General features: G+C 34.6%; 2 protein-coding genes across 4 annotated transcripts in view; one reads left to right on the top strand and one right to left on the bottom strand.

The window, feature by feature from the left end:
* LOC140154795 (dual specificity mitogen-activated protein kinase kinase 4-like) overlaps nucleotides 1-10,206 on the top strand; it is a 36,620-nt gene extending 26,414 nt beyond the window's left edge. For all 3 annotated transcript variants that reach the window (XM_072177393.1, XM_072177376.1, XM_072177385.1), the window contains exon 12: nucleotides 170-10,206. In XM_072177393.1, coding sequence (XP_072033494.1) covers nucleotides 170-274 — 105 coding nt within the window. In that variant the 3' untranslated portion in view covers nucleotides 275-10,206. The remainder of the gene's footprint in view (nucleotides 1-169) is intronic.
* A 1,146-nt stretch (nucleotides 10,207-11,352) lies between these two features.
* On the bottom strand, nucleotides 11,353-19,902 carry LOC140154814 (aquaporin-8-like). Its single transcript, XM_072177403.1, has 6 exons — nucleotides 19,774-19,902; nucleotides 18,659-18,887; nucleotides 16,281-16,407; nucleotides 15,489-15,739; nucleotides 14,797-14,931; nucleotides 11,353-12,640 (listed from the first exon to the last, which is right to left on the bottom strand). Exons 1-6 carry the CDS (start codon nucleotides 19,823-19,825, stop codon nucleotides 12,595-12,597), a joined length of 840 nt encoding a protein of 279 aa, XP_072033504.1. The 5' UTR covers nucleotides 19,826-19,902; the 3' UTR covers nucleotides 11,353-12,594.
* Nucleotides 19,903-20,306: the final 404 nt, after the last annotated feature.

The following is a 20,306-nucleotide window of genomic DNA, read 5'->3' as shown; positions in this document are numbered from 1 at the left end:
TTGCAGACATATTGTTTGTGAGTACAATATGGAATTGCAGTGATATGGTGTAAAAATATCAGGGTAATTGGCCTTAATGTGAGGTAACAAACATGATGTGTTACAATGGAATCAGTCACCTGTAATTTACTAATGCACAATGTAATGATAATCTCTCTTTTTACTACAGGACCATCCCTTCATCATCCGATCGGTGACAGAAGATGTAGATGTTGCAGAGTATGTGTGCTCAATTCTAGACAAGATGGCAGAATCCAGAGATCTCTTACAATAACTCACTCCTCATTCTGCATCTTCCATTTGGGTATGTGAGGTGCTGGCTGACAGACTGACTCATTGATTGACACTATAGAGGGAGCTGTGTATGTTTTACTGTGAGTGTGAGACAGAATGTGTGGGTGGTGTGTTATAGATATATATTTAGCATAATGGTGTAAGAGTGAGTGTTCAGTAACTGATGTATTTTTTATATGTGGAATATGGAATGTAAGATGTATGGTATCATAAGGTGATGTTGAAGGGTTGAGGTTCTTTTATGTGTACCAGATTCTTAAAGATCAGAGTGCTCAAAATATATGCCATGAATGAAAACAATTTACTTGTACTTCAGAAGACATTGTTTTCAGTATTTCTCATATTTGGGTAGTATTATAATTGTAAATGTAAGATATGTGTAAGACAGCACATGTTTTATGATGTTTGATCATATCTCTATAATGGCAAGACCTATATGAAGAACCTGAGTGCAAATGACCCATTAAACATCACCTTATAAGACCATTGTATAAAATTCAATGTGAGAAGTTGACCCCATGAAGTCTTTTATGTCAGCATTTTCACTTAGGGTACTAGCAACTGCTTAAGTGAACTGAGTTTGTATCAAAGTAAACATAATTAAATCAGGGCTATAATATATATGACAGGCTTTCTATATGGCAGGTTTTTGGTCCTCGCGGAGCTGGATTGATGTGGATTTGCATGTTGTACAGTGTATTATGTAGATTGGTGGTACGTGCAAGTGGCTCTGCATCTCATGTTAATTGTACCGCAAACATGCTGTAACTGTAGAGTTCTGTGTATTGTACAGTATTCATGTCACAGCAGGCCTCAATTGCTTCTGTAATTTATATTTTGGGGGGCTGCTTTCAGGATTTCAGAGGCCAAATACCCATATTCCCCATTTATTGAGCCTAAGCCTTAAGCCTTTAAATAGTTTCCTTGCAGGGACTACTTAGTATTATAAGTCACCTCGGTAATTTAATGTTTGGGGGCTATTTTAGATGTTCTGGAGCAAATCGCTCTTAGCCCCTGTCTATTTTGAGCCCTGTATCATTTGGCTACTTTTCAACTGTAAAGTGTCTAGTCATTTTTTAGGATGAATATAAGAAACATAATTTTTCACCAGGTTCGCTGTCAGAAATAATAACGGAGACAAATTCCATTTATGGGGTTCAATTCTCAGGCGGGATCACCTTTCTATTATCCCACCATAGATCTACATAATTGCACACCAATCCAGATTCCCTGTCAAGTGGATATTAACCTGCCATATAGCTAGCCCCTCTGCTAAGTGGAAAGTCTCATTTCCACAAAGAAAACCTGCATTAGTATGTTGAGATAAGACTGTCATAGACTGATCCTTACATTGAGGTTGTGTATTCTTTGCATTTTCATGCATCATTTCTTTCTGCAAAGATAACATATATTGACTTCAAACAATTAAAAAGTTATTAATTTGTGGAAATGAGACATTTTTACCGTAGCTACGAATCATGTCATCTCAGATATAAAATGCTTTTTTATAATCAGCTATCTGTACATTGTTTTTATCAGATATATCTATGTAATGACAAACCACTATAGTATACTCATCATGCAAGTTGCTCAAGTTGAAAAACTTCTATGTGAATGATGTATAGGTGTCTTTTGCAACCTTGGTGGGTTTAGCATTAACTGCTGCAAATTTAAGCGGGATTTCAGTATCCAGATGCACTAAATTGGCATTCACAATGTCAAGGAGATGGTACTCTTATTGATGAAAACACACTCTTGGCAAATTTTGTACTATTTACACCTCCAAAGGGAGAAAGCTGCATTTTTGGTGTAAATTGAAATGTTTTGAGGTGAATTATGACACAAAGTCACAAAACTATTGGACATGAAAGAGGAGAGCCAGGGTATGATTGTCAGCAAAAAAAGAAAGAAGAACAGTAGAATTCTTATACCCATTATTCATATTTTGGTCTCATTGCCAACATCCATCCCTCGACTCTCGTTGACATGAAAAAAGTGATATCTAGGTGAATCCCGTCATGGTTGTAAGAAGAAGCAATGCATTATGGGCAATTCTGTAGGTACCCTGGCTACAGAGATAAGTTGGATGCAAGAAATTTGAAAGGGGGAATAAGGACTACATATTTGTGTATACTGTTTGTTTTTCACAAGTGAAAATGGCAGAGTATATTTCCTTCCTCCTTCAGTTGGATACACATTTTAATAATATAGTCCCAAACCACAAAATAGTAATTTATTTCATACATCATGTTTACCATTACTAAACAACTTTATTGCTTCATAACCACATCACATATTAAATTGTTGTTTCTCTACCTGTGTTTGGCAATTTCCCTTTTAATTTGTATAATTTTGTTGTGTGGTATGTTATATTTGTAACTTTTTAACATCACAAATACACATGATGTAGCTGGGTAGGGCTATTGAGAAGATAGGGTATTTTGTGATTTTTTTTAATCATGTACCTATGCATAAGTACATTATGTCCACAAGAGGGAGATTTGAAGGGATGTTTTTCACATAATATGGGTGATTTGTAGAATTCTTTCTCCTGTTCATGTATTAAACAGTTTGTCAGTATGTTGTTTAGCCCAAAAAATAAGTTAGCTTATGCTGTATACCGACATGGCAGGATGTAATTAAGTTGGAATCACAAATCAGTCAATTATCAAAATATGTTTGTTGCCCCTTCAAAGCTAAGGTATTGAACTTTAAAAAGAGGCCTTAAAATTATACATTTGGTTTTCAAAAATCATGGTTTCAACACATTCTTGTTTTCTACACCTTCTTTGTTTAGTTGAAATTGACCTGTGTGTTTGTAAAATCATGATTGAAGTTTAAATTTTTGATCCAAACATACATTGTTCATTCATTTTGGTTTACTCTACTGGATTTTGAAGTTTGTATCATGGAAGATACATCAACTTAGTGGCCTGTTGCTCAGTAAGGACAGGGGAAGCTTTTAAACAATAATCTAGGGGAAACCTAGAAGAAAACTTTAAAACAATAATGTAGGTCTGTGATCAAGACAAGTCAAACAGGCCATCACCTGATGCAAATGACAGAATCGCTCTCACTGATGAAAGATGAGTGGCATATGAAATTGACAGGTGGAAATACCATATTTGTGTTTGGATCAGCCAAAGCTTTTAACTTCAGTCATGATCGTTGTTGCACAGTACCAATCTCTGATGGTTTTACCACAAGTTTCTCTGTCTTTGTTAGGTCATGTAGACTACCTCTTGTCTCGTGAAATTGATACAACCTTAATTAACAACATAGCTATCTGAGTTTTCCCTAATCAGTAACCTTGCCAATAAATATAGCACTGTATCCTGCAATGTTAGTTGATATTGCATGGTGAATAATTCAATATTTGATATATATATTTACAAACCACAATAATTAAAATTAATGAATTGCAGTCGTATTCAAGTTTCATCAGCCTGTTCAAATTGGAATTAAAATACAATTACCAATTTTCAAATTAAGATATATTCTGATTGAAATCTACACACCCAGTGTGGGAGATTAAAGTTATGTCTTCCAGGGGTATATGGATTTCAACTGGAATAGCCATTTATACCGCATTATGAATTGATCACATCAAACAGGATGTTGAACAGACTTTAAGAAAACATCTCAACAGACTTATTGAAGGTTCATTTTAGGGCTGGAAATTGTTTTTCAAAGCATTCTATATTTATCTGTAGGGGTGCTTATACATTGGTATGCGGTGTTTTGAGATATGAACGAAGAAAATTCACTCAAAGAGGATGCTGAAAGTTGAAGCACATAATATAACCTGTGTGACATTTTTGTGTTAAGGGGAAACAAGGATTATTATTTTGGTGTTCAATATGCAGATCCATTCAAGTAGATATTTGGATTCTAACGGTGCAGCTACTATGTTTGTATCTGTATAATATGTGACATAGCTCATAGTCTGGTCCTTGAAGACTAAAAGAAGCATTTGTGAAAATTGAGTTCCTATTATTATTAACTTATACAAAGATTAGGCTATCATATAGTGAAAACACCAATGGTCTAGCATACTTGGTTCTAAAGTTATGAAGTTTTGTTATGTCTATTCCTTATATATTTTATTAGTTTTGTTTTTACAAATTTGCTGCCTTTAGCCCTCATGGATCAGATTGTATCACATTATGTCATCATGGTTGTATCAATATTCAATAGAAAGAAAATCAACAGTTACAAGGCTATTCGATTTGAAATCACCACCCAAAAGATTTGAAATGCCAAACATATTCATCAATTTCAGCCATTTGGGTTCGCATGTTAATGTGTATCCAAAACAACAGATGGTGGACAATTTTTGAATCCCAACCAAACCATCTTTCCATGGGCACAATTTGTATAAAAATTGTCCATAATTTCCAGTTTGGATTTAACATAGAACAGGCAAAACATTTACAGCTTGAACACATGGTGTAATCAAGTTTAAGGTACATGTTCAAGCCTGTAGAAATGAAATTTAGCAGGGGTGATGTATTTCATATGGAATAGCCCAATAGACTGATTAGATTTGTCTTTTGGATTGGACAAAAGGAGATTGTGAATTTAATCTCAACTGCTATAGTAGGATGAATTTCCCAAATGGCAAAGATCCAGCAAACACAAAACATTTTCAAACAGACCCCAAAGGATGCTGGAAAATGTTACAATGTTTGGGTTATATATAAATCGTAAAATATTTTTAAATGTTTCCACAAAATGTTTGCAACTAATGTTATTTAAACATTTACAAAACAGTTTCTTACAAATGTTGTTACGATTTTTATATAATCCAACATTTCAATGTTGTTGAAACGTTTTGTAAAAATTTTGAAAAACGTTCTAAAAATGTATTTGTTTTAACTGGGATTAGGTTCTTTCTCCTTGTACCAAGGCTACAAGAACTTAGTTACATATACAATACAAATAATATATTTGGTCCAACCATGATGGTATCACTATTAAGTTTGAAATGTCATTTATTATGTTGGTTTTATCCACTGTTTTCATGATGAACATTAAGTGATTTGATGATTTTATTTCTGTGTACTGTATATTTTTCATTTGTGGATAGTACATGTGTACAAATTACGTTGCTGTTTAATACATGGGCTACTCATAGAAATGCTTACAACAGCATCAGTTTTCAATGTATGTCTTGTATTTCTTTCCAATTAATTTACCACAGAAATATCATTATTAACTGGTGTAACATTATCTTTGCTAACCCATTTCTGTCTATATGGTCAAGCAGAGGAGGCTTAAAGGCATTCCTACAATGCACTATGATTGGGAAATTTGATCAATATAACCTAATTTTAAAGGCAAAGTCCCCATTGCCATACACACAAAATGGTAATTTTAAAACTGCAGCCAACGAGCTAATAGTTGAGACTTATGACTGATATTTGATTTTCTTACAGGAAACATTCATATTGTCCCACTGCATTAATTTTATTCCTAAGTCTCGATGTTTTGAATGTTAAATAATAGGATGAAAACGCCAGATATTAGCACACAATCCCAATGCAAGGTATGATCAACTGTACCACATGTGTACAAAAGCCAGACATACAAGGTCAGAAACCCCATTGGGTTGTGGGAATGTCTTTAAACATCCTCTGATGGTCAAGTTACAAAATACACAGAAGTGTCAAATGTTACATACTAGTGCAAAGTCTTGTTTTATTTGCTATAGGAGGCAAAATCTATTTGTTGTTGACATTTTGAAGTGTATCATTTATGTTATTGGTTAAGATATATTGACAAGATGGGAAAGTGATCATGACATGTAGGCTTGGACATTATCAAATATGAAAACATTCAATCGATATAAGGAGTTGATCCAGTGGATTGCTGTCCGAAGCCCTGATGGAGTTGGACGTGTATGACTTGACTATCAATAGGCAAGGTGCTCCCTGTCATGAAGAAACTGCTTTAGATATATCATCTGTGGCCTTGTTTTTGGGTCTAAACTAGTCCATCAATCAGGACAGTGGCTTTGATACTAGCCAATTGAGCTTGTAATTTAAAAAAAATCACACTGATGACCTCGATGGAATTTTTCCTTGCAAAAGCATGCTAGTGGATGGTAAGCTACAGCTCTTTATTTCAGATTGGTTGATAATATTTGTGGTATTTCAATTTCATATATGAAGATGCTCTATAGTCGATCCTGCATGATCATTTTTGCTTACGTGGGTTGTAAATGTGTGTGATCCTAGACTAGGGTAGATATGATATCATGAATATGCTACTTACAATAAATTTATTTCAATTTGCCATATTATTTCAAGTGCTGTACAACAGCTGTTTTACTCAATTGTTTGTTGTTTCACAACATTTTGTCAAACATTGTCAACATGTACACTGCATGCTTTACCGTTTGGTGTATAGAGAAACATAGTGTCTCCTGCAAATCTCGTTTGTAAAGTTTTGATTTTAAAATTATAATATCCATCATGAAATTTGCAATTCACAAAAGGTATTATGAATCACCTATCTTGTGAGTAATATTATTATGAATGTTCAATTATAACATATTTATTTCAATATTGGTGTATGTAATCCAACAGATCAAAGTGTCTATTATTCAGAAGATTGTGGTTGTATCTAAAACAACCCATGCGTAAAGAGATGATCAGTATGGGATGAAATCAAAACTTGCCCGGGGGTTCCGCCCGGTTACCATTGTTTAGAACAACTGCAACCAGACGGAACCGGCAGTCAAGTTTTGATTTCGTCCCTAATAAAGGTGGGTGGTGCAATTCTTCACAATGGTATCTACTACCTTGATGTGGAGGCATGTCACCACAACAGCATGATTCCAAAGATGTGGTTTGGATATTTGATACAAAATTGTGTATCACAGCGGGCCATAGAAGAGTCATGCTGTTGGGTTGTACCAGTGGCGTAGCCAGGCACCCCCCGCTCGTCATGGCCGTCGGTTCATGTAAGGCCGTCGGTAGACGGAAGGCGTTGGTGAAAAAAATTGGGTTAACAATAGACTATTTTTTACCCAGGGGAAAAAAGGGGAGAATTGTACAAAATTTGGTACCGCTTATTATCTTTTTCTTTTTTTTCCTCTTCACTTTTTCAAACCATGCAAAAAAATATTGGGTCAACAAATCACAACTTCCGTCGGCAAAAATATTTCCGTCGGTACATTTACAAGTTGTGCCCCCCTGGTTCCAAAATCCTGGCTACGCCACTGGGTTGTACACCACAGTGATGATGAGGCTACTACTGTTTCCTTCATGCAATCAGATCTTAACTTTGACTGGGGTTATGACATATATATCTGAGTGATATCAGTCACAGTAGAGTGATTATAAATTGATTCAATTGGCGTACGCATAGAAATTAGTGTTGGTGTAAAAACTCAACAATCTCTCAAATGGTTGTTTCAAGATGTGAATAGGGTCACCCATCAACTACGAATGGCCCCAATTAAAAGAAAGACAATTTGTGTATAATTGTGACTTGGTTTGGTCACAAATTATGAATTCTATAAAGAATGGAGATATAGAGCAATTAATGCATGGTGAAGAGAGCAGGCTAGTGAACTAAGCTACCTCTGTTTAAAAAAAGTTAAATGAACCAATCAATAGCTACAAGACAAACAGACGGAAAACATGTTACAGCGCCCTCATGAATGCAGCTTGTACATCCTCTGTGGTCACGTTCCCCAAAGACTTACGTAAAGTGTCACAAATGAAGAAAAACATAAATTACTTCATAAAAATTTATGTTTTTCAAAGACACAGGTAAATTATTCAATAGTTCACAAGTCTGCTCTCCTTCCTTTCAACATCACTCTGTTAGTTATAGTTAGATTGTGTTCCATCAATGAATTGGCTTCTATCATTCTTGTTTTCAGTTACTGTGTTGATTTATAAAGAGGGGTACCAGTTTGTACTGTAAATGTATTGATTGTAAAAGTGTGGGTAGCAGCAGGGTTGGGGTCAATCACAATTTGTCAAATACAATTGTATTTCAGTTGCATTTGTGTAATTTTGTAATTAATTGTAATTATATATTCCAGCTCCAGTGACACCTCATTAATTTCCTGGACCTTTGGATGCATTGAAATATGTATTAGCAGTTCACTTCGATAAATCAATATAATAGGGCTGTAGTACTGGTTTTCATGCCCCTCCAGCGAACATTTCCATGAAAATATGCACAGCGTGTCACTGGAAAAATCTTAATTGACCCCCAACCCTGGCTAGGATCTTTCTGTGATTTTTAATCTGAAATCCCACATGTTTAACAATGATGAAAAGGCATTTATAGACACAAAAAAACGTTCAGTTGTCTTAAACATGGCATGGTAAACCCAAATTGAAACAATTTCAATTTATAAAGCAATAAAAGGTTATTTATTTTGTCTAATTATGCAAATGTAATATAATCAAAATTACATTTATTCGCTAAAAAGTCAATCTTTCCTTTGAGAACCTGTACACCATGGAGCAGGATTTGAATATCTTACTTCAAACATGATGCAAAGAAATATATGAACTGCCAAAGTTAGTCATTTTTGATTTTGCTCTTTCTTCATATAAATGCCATCCCCTGGGTAGTGTTAATATCAAAAAGCTTCACTCAAAATACCATGCTGACACCAGTTCCGCTATTTGATGAACTAAACTAACTGTACAAATTGGTAGAGTTATGTGCCATGGGCTATTGAGCATGTGGAAAGGACGGAGATTTCGCCTCTTCTGCGCACTCGATGTTCTTCTCCGCATACCCAGAACTCTGAAGAATTATAAATTCATAGCTGGATTTGTGGTATCACTGCTGTAGATGGTGTATAAGAATCATCTGGTATATCTTGTGGCAGATTTTTTATTTTTATTTGTTCTTCATGTAGACAACTGCCAACTTACATGTTAATGATTTTGATGAAATTCAATATTCAGGTACTGTGATCATTTTGTCAAAAGAAAGTGCATTTTGACAAAGGAGTCAGTTGGATCACATTGAAAACAATCAACTCTGTGAAATTTGGCTGGATGAATTTTCTATAGAACTATTACAAATGTAACTAATCATGCACAAACTATTACTATCAAGGCTGGGATTATTATTAAAAAAAAGCGAAAGCTCTATTTTTGCAGTAACCATAGCAACAATGAAATTTTAATTGTATTTTAGAACTTCTATATAGCTTGTGATCTATAATTCTCCCAATGGTTTTTAATGTTTGCATATTTGTCACCCATCCATCATCTCTGTATTAACTCTTCTAGGAAGTTACTATTTTTAGTTACAGTGTAAAGTGTCTTTTTTTATCAATTTAATCTGGAGTATATTGTGTCCCTTGGATTGTGCTCTCATCATTTCATGAGCTTGTTATTTAAAGTTTTTAAGAGAATGCGAATGAGTTTAAAATAAAAGGTTTTATTAGCTATATGTGCTAGGGATTAAGGACACAATCAATATTTTGTCACAATTTATTGATACTGTGTCGTTTTTCAATTTATGATTGTGTGACAAGTGGAAAGCACCTGGAGGCAATTCAAATTTCTATTCAGATAGCTGCCTTAAGGCAGGTTCGGTTATATACTTCATTATTATTAGTATGTATAATTGGTTATCTGATTAAGTAACCTATGGCAGCTTTGAATTTGGTTTATTTTTCTCCAATGTTTTCATTATTGTTATGCACTTAAGTGCATAAACATGTTAATACAATATGTATGAAAGAGAAAAAAACGAAGTGTGTTTTACTATGTATTGTAGAAATTAAAAATATGTATTTGAAGGCTTATATAAAATCTCTATTGTACTACTAGGAATATTCTAAAAACCCAAAATAATGTGTGTAAATATATCTCAATATTTGGATGTACAATAAGATTATTAAAACAGTGTTACCAAGAAATTTGATTGATGCTTTCTTCAGTGTTTTTATTGCCATTCTAGTTTGGTTCACGGCTCACTCTAAAAACAACAACTAAAAGTGCTTGATTTACTTACAGGCTCTGGTATGGACGTTTGGACAGGGTTTTTTTTGGTGGGACATGAGAGCACATCAGACATCAAATTGAATTCTGAACATGAGGAATGTCCTTTTGATATCAAATAATTTGATTTTTTGAAATTTGTGATATACAAATTTTATGACAAATTATTAAAATTCTATTCTATAAAGCAGATTTCGTGGATGAACATAATTCCTCTTTATCCCAATATTTGTAGAAGAAGATTCCAACTCCATGGAGTTGGGCCTTTATTCTATGAAAACCATGATTAAGTGTATGTGGAAGACTATTTAGAGAGTGGATTTGGCTCATCTTTCAAACACAAGGAAGAATAGTCAGTCTGCTGGCAATAAAATGCTGGGTCTAACTAATTTTTGTACACAATTGGAGTTGGGGCCCTTCTTCCACACAGGTATTCAATTCCTCTCCAAAACTGTATACTTTTATGTATCCAGCATGAATGAAGAAGTTACAATACCTTTTAATTAATGCATTTCTGAGAGTGTACTTCCCAACCACTTTGTCATTTTTGTAATGTTTATATATGTCCCAACTTATATCCAAATGGAATCGGCCAAATTTGTTGTTTTTATTTTAGGTCAACACAGCAATTTTGATATAAAGTCATAATTATGCCTTAATGTCCCCCATAGAACTTCGTGTTAAACGACCAAAATAGCCAGTGGGGTTTCTTTCACTTTACCATGTTGTTTAAGGTTAAAATGGACAAAAACCTTTCCCGGCAGTTATTACTAATATTATTGCAGCATTTTGGGAAAAGAATAACAGAATTAAAATTTGACGGAAATTGTACATTATGGCTTTTATAATAGGGATGTTAGAGTGGGAGAAAATGATGAATTAATATTTTCCCGGAAAAGTAGGACCTCGTACTTGCATGTAGCCCCATTTCGCTTCAAAATTCAGCTGATCAGCAATCAGACATTTAACTTGTGGGATGGTTTAAAAGACGGATAGTCAGTATTCAGTAAACGAATAGTACAGTCATGTTGACTTCTTCAAACGGAATCTTTTATTATTTATTGTCATCCCATCTCTAAATGTTGAACATCGTCTCTATATTTTTTTACTATTGTTATTTTTATGTGTTTTCATAAACGTTTACAAGATTTCAGATAGTACAATATTTTAAGATTCTCCCAACCAGCGCAACAACGTGACCTCACAGCTCACAGCTATAATTGAACACAAGTTATCGTTTTTAAATCGTTTTAAAAAGTTACAAAACCATAAATAACTTTTAAATGTCGAGGCAATAAAATATTTGGAAAAAGATTTAAAGCACTCTATTTCTATTATTAAAAACTCCAAATGCTGTCCAAATGTTATTGGTAAATATTTGTTTGCAAACGTTTAAAATCTTTTATCAACACTTGAACGCTGACAACTTTTAAGAAATGTTGTTGAAAAGTTAATTATTTGTCAAAGAAAACACTTTATATAAAATATTTTACCTGCTTCTTGCAGGAGAGAAGTCTGTACTTATTAGGGTATGTTAATGAGGGGAACAACATACCGGGCCGGGCAGGAACTAATGTTCAAAAGACTCTACTTTATCAGAAGTCATTTTATCAGTCAAAGGAAGTTCCCTGAAAGAATAAAAACTTTACTTATATTTACATCATTGTAAAAAGAAGTTCATAAATCTACAACTTACGGGTTCGTAGTGTGAGATTGAATTACAGATATAAAATACAGTTAGAACGAGCTGTAGATGATTTTTACAGAAGGAAAGAAAAAGTTAGAGAATGGAAAAGAAGGAAGAAGAAATTAAAAAGACTTAAGTTAACGTTAACAATGATTTGAATTAAAGTTAAAGGCACTATCCGCGATCCACATGAAAACATACAAATATTTAAAATTTGACGGAATATGCGTATACCTTAAAAGTTAAGGATACGTCAATAGTATGATTATTTGTATGTAGCTAAAATTGCGAGTTCCAAACATGCATTCCGTTCGGACGGTAGCCTTCAACATTGACTGCTTCTTACAAAAATGTCTAATTTTACGTATCACTGATAGCGCATTTAATATGACAATGTCAGATGTACTCAGTTCCTCTCAAAAACTTATTTACAAAACTAAGAAGGAAAACTAATATTCATATACAACCCTTTTTAGCGCTCAATAAGTGCAAGTGTATCTACGGTATTTCAAATTCTATATTTTGAGTTTGAGACACGTTCATAATCCAAAAGGTACAAAGACTTTATACAGAGACTAAAGGCTGTACAAAAAGTGTGTCGCAATTTCTTAACGTGAATCCCGACTAATCTTTCATAAAGAGTCGTTTCGATGAGTCCCCCAGTACGAGCCTGAAAAAAAAATAGAAAAACGAAATTAATACGATAGTTTGATACACATAAACAAAAATTTTGAGAAATACCAACAATATTGGGGGAGTGCATCTATTTATGCCTTGGATACCAAAAACAAGGCCGATATTGACCCAACTTTGTATTTCTTATCAAAAGCTTACTTTTGTATAAATAAAAAAACCTCACATTTCCACCAGTTGAGTGTCGTCAAAAGCGTTTGGAACCATTTTCATTTATCAATAAGGGGTGAGAAACAGACCATTACCAGAAATAATGGGCGTGTTGTTCATGACTGGTGAGATGGTAGTTGGTTTGAGGTTGAGACCCAATAGAGGTCAAAACCTCAAACCAACTATCTTTGAGCCAGTCACGAACACCATGCCCATTATTTCTGGTAATGGTCTGTTTTTACATATACGGCGAACCAAATTAAATTGTTTGCACCATGTATATAATATAATAGTTCAAAAAGAAAGAAATTTAATGTCAAACTTTAATTCTTGAATTAACACTAACACCTCAGATGCTAGCATTATCAAATCAAGACAGAATTGATCTCAATTGAAATCTGTATTTGAAGTGGTTTGGTAGCAACCCGGCCCCGTGACCATTGTTATTAAAATGATTAATGCAAATTGCAAATTGCACAGAGTTGTCAACGTTTGGACAACAATATATTAATAACACCATGACATTTATATGAAAATTCAGATCTTGTGGCCATGCAGTGTTTCTAAATACGAGCACGTATTTCTCTTGTTCAAAATTTATTAACCTGTCCAAGATTATCTGCACCTGACCAAGATCATCTTGACCTGACCAAGACTATCTGCACCTGACCAAGATCATCTTGACCTGACCAAGATTATCTGCACCTGACCAAGATTATCTGCACCTGACCAAGATCATCTTGACCTGACCAAGATTATCTGCACCTGACCAAGATCATCTTGACCTGACCAAGATTATCTGCACCTAACCAAGATCATCTTGACCTGACCAAGATTATCTGCACCTGACCAAGATCATCTTAACCTGACTAAGATCATCTTGGCCTGACCAAGATTATCTGCACCTGACCAAGATCATCTTGACCTGACCAAGATTATCTGCACCTGACCAAGATCATCTTAACCTGACCAATATCATCTTGGCCTGACCAAGATCATCTTGACCTGACCATGATTATCTGCACCTAACCAAGATCATCTTGACCTGACCAAGATTATCTGCACCTGACCAAGTTCATCTTGGCCTGACCAAGATCATCTTGACCTGACCAAGATTATCTGCACCTGACCAAGATCATCTTAACCTGACCAATATCATCTTGACTTGACCAAGATTATCTTGACCTGACCAGGATTATCTTGACCTGGCCAAGATTATCTTGACCTGTCCATATAATCGATAGTTGATCAGACTTTGAACAAAAGAAATACAATGGAAAATGGAACAAAAGAACAGGGCTAGACGTACATGTATAGGTTTAAACACTTTTTGAATATCGCACTGCACTAGTACGTTCACGCGGTGCCTCTGCATCTAACCATAGATGTCAAAGAACAGGAATAAAGACCTGGATCGTAATTCTATAGAATATTCATATCCTGCTGATCACTAGCACCTGTAAGATTAGTATCTTGGAAGAGAGCGGTATTGCATTCAATCTATGATTGCAAACATACACAGGTAATGAGTACAACCTGCTTGTAGTGCAGGGTGATATATTCAAAAATTGTTTAAACCTATTGCTATGGTAGTTACGGGGAAGGGGGCACTGAGGGCACTCGCATATATTGGCACGCTTCATGTGCCTGTCAATAAACCCCTTTTATCAGCAAATGTGCCACCCAATTACCCCCTTTTCATCAGCTTACACCCAATGACCCCCCTTTTTTGTTGGGAAATGTACACTAAAACAGAATCTTTTTTGCGAGCTTTGCGCGTAAATTGTACAATTTTTAACGTAATCTGATTTGCAACTGAAAATAAGTCATAGTACGTAGTTATTTTTGAAAAAGTTCGCGTTGACGTAAAAATCGCAATCTCTCAAATATACACAAGTATTTGGATAAACCACTTAAATCCACCCTAAACAAAATATGTTTATTGTAAAAGAATATATAGGCCTATATATTATAATATCTTACCGATAAAACGCTCCTGCAAACGTAGCGCCAATGAATGGTCCTGCCCAGTAGATGTAAGCCTCATCCCAGAAGCCTGATATTGCCGATGAGCCAAAACTACGGGCTGGATTAAAACTTCCTCCCGATGCATGGTAACTAAGGCAAAGAGAAAAATCAAATTGAGAGCAATTTGTCTTGTCACCATACAAGTTAACTTAGATGGTTATGATCAAGATTCATAGACGTGGGAGTTAATTGGGAACGCCATTCGCAAACTCTCCACTGTCTCCAGCCATTTGGGAGCTTTTGGGGCTTCCGAGTCACTTATTTTTTCAGGTATCGATGCTTTCGGACGCGTTCATTTTTCTTGCAGGTTGATGCATATTTATTTGCAACTTTCCAATATTTTAAAAGACAATTTTGTTTTATCAATATCAAAATACAATGGGCTTTTTCTCGTGTATGAAATTGATAAATGTCTATCACTTGTTGCTCGATATTCGTACACAATAATGAATGCACTTGTACTGAGATGTTGATGCGTGAAATGAACTTCCCCTGCGGGGCTCGTGTATTAGACGCATCAATATCTCTGTACGCGTGCATTATTATGTAACAATTTCACTAGTGATACACATTTAATGAACCTATAATTTTTCAGCAGTCGCAAATCCTTTTTCATTTTTAAAACAGTTGATGTAATCTAAACTCACCCAATTAATATTCCGGCAGTCACCGCAAATCCATACGCTAAGGGACCGGTCACATTTTTTCCTTTGCTGTCCATGTTAGATTGTAGATATACCATGAAAATGAATATACACACCATGGTTTCTGTGATGATAGCGCCTAATGTGGTGACTTGTAATTCAGCATTGATGTCGTGTTTGTCGAGAGGGACGACACCCCTCCATTGTGTTGAACCACCATTGATGTCCTGGTAGTCATATTGGTAGAGTACTCCCTGTTGACAAAAAATAAGACAATAAGATTTGCATCTTTTCCGAGATATTGGTGTCAAAACGTTATTCAAGAAGTGGCTGTTAAATCAAGATCTTTCCCGTTAAAGACTTATTTTTGGAGCAAAATCGTTTCTTGTCATATTGAAAATAAGGAAACACAATAATAATAATAATAAATGCGTATATAGTGCCCAATCTCATTTATGTCATATTAGACCCTCATTTTTTCAACTTGTATGATAAATATACTTAACAGCCAATATTTTCTTTTTGATTGTGTGCATAACTTTCTTGCAGATTTGGTGTTTTGACAAAGATATCGTCCACTTTGTATTTTCAGGCTGTCGTCAGGCCAAAATTACAAAACAGTTGCATATGGGGTGCTGCAACATGCGTAGGTCGCAAATTGAATGTCCGACTGATATTTTGAAAATAAGCGTTTTAGTAGATATATCTATTGGACCATACCCTCAAAAGATGATACCTAAATCACGAAATACCACTTCAATTGCACCAAAGTAAGCATTAACTATCCTTACGTACCTTACAGAATCCAGATCCAGCCATCGCAGCGATAGTTTGTACAGCAAAGTAGATGACTCCAACCAATGGGTTGATACCACCTGACAAACACACTGCCCAGGTCAGGGCTGGGTTGAACATTCCGCCGCTAACAATGAAAATAGAAACAAAAGTAATAAAAAAGCACTGAGATGGCTAGAAAGTAGATCACTGCAAGCAAATCACGCAAACCTGAAAAGCAGTGTACCAAATACCAAATCGTCGGACTAAATCTTAAGAGCAGAAAACATGTCAATATACCCAAACCCCAAACAAACAAATAAACACCCCCCAACTAAAACCAACCAAACAAAACAAATGATGGGTGATGATAATAATGATCTACCAAAAAAACGTTGACAACGTAAAGAAATCAGCAAGTTTAAAAAAACCCACCTCGGCTCACTTTTTGAAACTTGGTCCCATTTGTAAAAGGTACTGATTTAAACTTTATCATATTTATATCAATTTAAAACATTTCCAGAAGTGTTATGCATCTTTAATGTGCAGATGCGATATTAATTTGTAAGCTTTCTGGAACGACCTGAAAGGTTATTATCTTGTTCTTGCATGATAAGCCAATATCTTTTTGTGTTTTGTCTTATAATATCATGATTAATGATTGAATTAAACGAATAACAAGTAGGCTTGTAATCTTGTTAGAAACGCTGTATTCTGTTGAAATAAAATAAAAACACTGATTTGCTGTTGGTGTTCAAAATGGGACCAAGTTTCAAAAAGTGAGCCGAGGTGGGGTTTTTTAAACTTGCTGATTTCTTTACGTTGTCAATGTTTTTTTGGTAGATTTCTTTTCTTTTTATGAATGTAGCCAAGCAGCTCCAAGCTTGGAAAGTCATCAGGTTACGAAGTGCACCATAAAACGAATAAAACGAAAAATGGATGTTTGAAGTTGCTATTCTTGATTCATGACAATAAATAATTAAACAAAACTTTATCAGTCGTTTATTTTTAAAACTTGCTCGTCACGCGTGACTGTAATGTTCAGAGGCGTACACAATGATCAATAAACATTTTAATATACTTTAATTATTCAAGGCTACGTAAATAAGTAAAGAAAATTTAAATATGAACAACACACCCAATGTTGACAATGCCAGAGAGACACACAGAGAGTAAATCCGATTTAGGCCTACTTCATGTCGGAACTGGTAAATGCGCATATATTTAAGCCTATACTACGGAAGCGTCTAAATGCCCCAGATAATCGTGTTTTAATGTTTGTGGTTCTTTGTAGCCCTGCGGGGCAATCTACTTAGCTATCCGAATTTCGCGGTTTGTGGTTCTTTGTAGCCCTTCGGGGCAATTAGTTGAATATCTCTATCGGGAGCTAATTTATAGTCTAAGCTTGTTGGATATCCGTATTTCGTGGTTTATCGATAGGCCTGCGGGCAATCTAGTCTTTCGCGGTTTGTGGTTCTTTGTAATCTTTCGTGGTTTGTGGTTTTAATTTCCCTCATCAAGTCCTGCTCTCTATCGGGAGCTAATTTGTAGTCTAAGCTTGTTGGATATCCGTATTTCGTGGTTTATCGATAGGCCTGCGGGCAATCTAGTCTTTCGCGGTTTGTGGTTCTTTGTAATCTTTCGTGGTTTGTGGGGCATTCAAACTTTCTGAGTTCGTACCAGTTTGAAGAGCTATATTTTAAGCTTCTCCCATTAAAAAAAACAATGGTAGGCCTACATTGCAAGTGCATTCAGCTGTGGCAAATGCAAATTGCTGACAAAGTTTAGGAAATATCACCTCAAATCCCAATAAATTTGATATTAACCATGTTAACAGAACAATTTTGCATAAAGTCCGAAATTGTGTCCCCCACAATTCTCAAATTCAAATTAGGCAAATGCACTACATTATGAGCATCATAATGTAACTACATTATGAGCACCATAATGTAAACTCATGGAAAGCACATTTCTATTAAAAAATTATTTGACATGCAGACCCCTTTCAGATTAGTCTTGGCACTTCGTGAAGAAATATTCCATATTAAATGTCACGTCTGTAATTTGAAATTGGACGACCAAGCACATTATATATTTGAATGTTAACATTATTTTGCGTTATTCGTTTGTAAATTCACTAAATTACATTTAAAATGTATATTGTGATGATGTATCAACAAAAATAACATCAATGATTGACGATTTTTAAAAATGCCCACTTCTGTAACTTATGTTTAGATATTAATATCTCAATTCAGGAGCAAAGCAATCCTGGAAAGCGATAGAGAATTTGAGATACTATTTATGTTGACCACGGGGTTGACTATATCTCTTCGCATTTCTAACGTTTAATTTACTCCCAGTTTGCAACAAAGTTTAACACTTCATTCTTTCCTTACCTTATGTTTATAAAAGCTGAACATAAACAGGCGATGGCAAGACCTTCAGCAAACGCCATGGAATAAAGATTGCCCGATGTGACAACTAAGCAAGCAATAAATACATAGAAGAATGTCCCGAAAAACTCGGCAATAGTTGACTGGATGAATTCTTCGAAGAATGTCACTTCTTTGTCGTCATACTCATCATCGTCATCAAAATCAATCTTTTCTACGTTCCGAGCCATCTCTGTTTGAGGAAATATTGTCAAAAATTGAAGACAAAAAATTGTAATAGCTAATGGATTGTGGCAACCGTTATTTGCCAAAATGGCGGACAATGAGATACTATGGGTGAGGTACCAAACACTGATATCATCTTCGCATACGAACTTTGGACTCCGAACGACAGACGCGCGGGAATTATTTATTTTGAGTTAGGCGATTAAAATTTTGAGGTGAATGATTAAAGTAGGCCTACCATGTATTTTTTTTCTAAATTCATTAAATAATTAGTATGAGCATTATTTCAAACGTTGTTGAATTATTTATGTAATTCATGTTAACTAATAATAATAATAATAATAATAATGATAATAATAATTACAATAATAATAATAATAATAATAATAAAAAAATAATAATAATAATAATAATAATAATAATAATAATAATAATAATAATAATAATAATAATAATAATAATAATATATTATACAATTAGATTCCTTTTCAATATTTTGCGAACATGATGAATAAGCTTAGTCCATAAAAAATAGAATGTATAAAAATGATGTCTATTGTGGAAATCCCGATCATTCTTTGACATGTCATCTAATAAACTGAAGTCAAATGCTGTGTGACACCAATAACAGAAATGTGACCATTGCAATTGTCATGTAATTCCATATTATTTCTAAGGAAGTTAATATCATTATTTAAATTTCAAACATGTTCTTTTATTCATCACGATATTGGAAATACTTTGAAGACAAAGTAAATTAATTGGAACATTGAATATCATTGCACAATTGAATGTCCCACCTGAACTTTAAGACTTCCTTATACATTATTTTTTTGTATTTTTAACTATTTATGGTTATCGGAAATTATGAAATTAGACAAAAAATAACTTACCGTATCGTGGAGATGACTCCGTAGAAGGTTGAGGAGCCGGCGTGTGTGACATAAGTGCAGTCGTAATTCCTCAGATTTCTTCAGATTTATTATAAATTCGATCCAAATCAATATATATTATAACGCGAGACAACTTTTCGAAACTAGGAAGTTCTGTTATTACAAATTTGATATCAAGCACACACTCATATCCTTACTCAAATAAAGCTAACAGCAATACCAACTTCCCACGTGTGAAAAATTGTTCAAATAAAAATCTCATTTACATATACCAGGCTCGTGTTATCAATCATAAAATTGACTTCATTTACATTACAAAAACGTATCGAATTTATATGTTTATCGCAAAGGGTCAGGTTGTGTTCCAGAAACTTTTGTTCTTTCTAGTGATTAATAAATACTTTCCCTGAAATTCTGGCATGGCATTCTGGCAAGATGTTACCATCTTTTGAAACAATGTTACCATCTTTTGAAACAATGTTACCATCTTTTGAAACAATGTTTCCATCTTTTGAAACAATATTACCATCTTT

Source organism: Amphiura filiformis, chromosome 1 (assembly GCF_039555335.1).
Source record: "Amphiura filiformis chromosome 1, Afil_fr2py, whole genome shotgun sequence".
Classification (NCBI taxonomy): domain Eukaryota; kingdom Metazoa; phylum Echinodermata; class Ophiuroidea; order Amphilepidida; family Amphiuridae; genus Amphiura; species Amphiura filiformis.
The sequence above is the reverse complement of the archived record's forward strand: the minus strand, read 5'-3'. Positions and strand labels throughout refer to the sequence as shown.

What these genes read in the sequence shown, in the direction of transcription:
- LOC140154814 (XM_072177403.1), bottom strand. Translation starts at nt 19,825, where the DNA reads ATGTCACACACGCCGGCTCCTCAACCTTCTACGGAGTCATCTCCACGA. An exon ending in GGAGTCATCTCCACGATACG is followed by an intron (nt 18,888 to 19,773) that starts GTAAGTTATTTT and finishes TTCCTCAAACAG; the next exon opens with AGATGGCTCGGAACGTAGAA. An exon ending in CTGGATCTGGATTCTGTAAG is followed by an intron (nt 15,740 to 16,280) that starts GTACGTAAGGAT and finishes TTTTGTCAACAG; the next exon opens with GGAGTACTCTACCAATATGA.